A 2144-nucleotide genomic window follows, 5' to 3' on the forward strand; every position below is an offset into this window, starting at 1 on the left:
TAGAGGAAAGGGGCAATAAAAAAGGGAACAAAAGGTAAAAGAATGTGATGAAAGTGGAAGACCTCCTGCAGGTACTGGGCATGATTTATTTTCCCTATTTAGGGTTGGTGACTGTCTCCAGGTAACCATTCTAGGTTTACCAGAGTCAGGACCCACCCACTTTTCCCTGTTACCAAAGTAAGCTTCCCACTGAAGGCTCCTTCCTGCTCAGTAAGAATAGCAAAGCAGGGACCCAAGCTTACTGCATAAGCAAAAAGATTTATTAGAGCGAGAAGCATCTTACAAGGGGAGATATGGAGGGACTTGAGACAGTGCAGACCATGTCTCGCAGAACAATGGAAAAGGAGAGGTTTTTAAGGGAGCTTAGGTGGGAAGGACAAGATGTTTATTGATGAAATGGAAAATTCCAGAAATTGAGTCCATACAGGTGGGTTACGATAATTGGGTGCTTGTTCAGCAGGTGTTTAAAATTGGGACTGCAGCAGAGGCTTCTGAGTAAGGTATCATCATTTATTATGGAATGGTATAATGTGTCAGACAGACGATTCCTCAGGCTCAAGTCCTTTATCTGGATATTCTTTGCTTTCGGATTCAACTGAGGTCACAGATGTCTGGTCTACTCCTACCCCAGTGTTCAGTCTGACTTGGCTAAATGGTGAATGCTGCAACCCATTATGCTAAAACACATTATTCTTAACAGGGGGGAAAAACACCTTTCTTGCAGGGGAGGGGGGCAGAATTTTTTTAAAGTGCAAAGTTAGTTGGACATAGGCTATGATTAAGCTCACATGTGTTGGTCTAAGGAAATTCCTAAAAGCCACCTGAACTTCAGCCATGGGGGCAGAGGAATCCAGCCTCTTTGCTAACCTGTGTCAGCCCCACTAAAACAGCGGAGGTCTGAATTTCTGCAGAGGACAATCATCTCCCACTAAGGCACAGACTTTATTTTGTGCCATGAGTAACTGTTATGTCAATTAGTAGCTAGGGAGACCTTAAGAGGGATCTAGCATACCTGTGCACCTTGGTTACAGCGAAAGCATATTGTTCATTACTGCAGAGCTGAAACTGTAAATATTAATATAAAATGTATACCTGTTTAAGGGCTAAGTGCTAACAAGCATTAGAACAAGTGCTATGAACCAGTGCAATTTAACTTACTGTATTGTATTTTATTTCAGATGCCTTTGGTGCTTCGTGAAGAATATTTCCAGATATATCACAGATATTAAGCCTTTGCCTCCCAACATAAAAGATAGACTAATCAAAATAATGAGCATTCAAGGGCAGATAACAGATTCAAATATAAGTGAGGTAAGAGAATGTATAATTGAAACCAACCATAGTAGATTTTACTAGCTGGATTGTTGCCAGGAACAAGGGTTCAGGATTGCCTAGAATTGTTTCAGGCAAAGACAGAGACCAGGTTTGTTCTGCAAATTCAAGACGGCAGGAAACAAGTTTACAACCTCCATCCCACTTCGAAAATCCAATAAAAATCAGCAAATTATAAACACAAACTATGTCACAAAAAGCATGTTTTGCAATGATCACAGGAAACAAGCTATGTGGCAAAAGCATGTTTTACAGTGATCACAAGAAGGAATTTTCTGTACATACATTTTTCGAAGCATTACATTTCTCATGAGTTTAACATTTATTAGATCATGATCCATCATGCTCCACTGCTTATCTAAATGAGGAATGCTTCATGCCTGGCTACCTTCCTTAATGGCCTTGCATACACATCCCTGAGACCATCCTTCCTGATTAAACTTAAAGGAATTTTTACTGCAAGCAAGGGGCTAGTGCATGCTGCTACAGAAAACTCCATTTCGGACTTCTAACAAATTAATCTTAAAAATTATATTTCTAGTATTTTGATCAGGATGTGGTTTCAGATATTTGGAGCAATGGTATATAGTAGAATTAGTTAGCATTATTAAACATGATAAAGTGTCATTTTTTTTCCTCCAGGTAACAAAAAAGGTCAAAGACAAAAACAAAACTCCCAGAAATAAAGTTTCAGTTAATTCCTTTATCTTTATGGTACCAACACCCTTAAATATTCACCTTCTAAAAATATATTTATTTTTTTGCTTAAGACTCAAAGAAATACACATTGCACTGTAGTCCCATACACAAGC

The 2144-nt window shown here is 38.9% G+C and overlaps 1 protein-coding gene and 1 long non-coding RNA gene across 2 annotated transcripts in view; one reads left to right on the forward strand and one right to left on the reverse strand.

Annotated features, from left to right (window-relative positions):
• The window catches only part of LOC123522416, a 133359-nt gene that overhangs the window by 87183 nt on the left and 44032 nt on the right, over positions 1-2144 (reverse strand). The gene's annotated exons all lie outside the window — the stretch shown is intronic.
• AMN1 (antagonist of mitotic exit network 1 homolog) overlaps positions 1-2144 on the forward strand; it is a 74308-nt gene that overhangs the window by 13446 nt on the left and 58718 nt on the right. The window contains exon 2 of the mRNA XM_004700005.4: positions 1179-1311. Within this exon, the coding sequence (XP_004700062.1) occupies positions 1179-1311 (133 nt within the window). The remainder of the gene's footprint in view (positions 1-1178; positions 1312-2144) is intronic.

The sequence above is a fragment of the Echinops telfairi genome, unplaced genomic scaffold (assembly GCF_000313985.2).
Source record: "Echinops telfairi isolate 266 unplaced genomic scaffold, ASM31398v2 ScPeMD7_7406;HRSCAF=8444, whole genome shotgun sequence".
Taxonomy (NCBI): domain Eukaryota; kingdom Metazoa; phylum Chordata; class Mammalia; order Afrosoricida; family Tenrecidae; genus Echinops; species Echinops telfairi.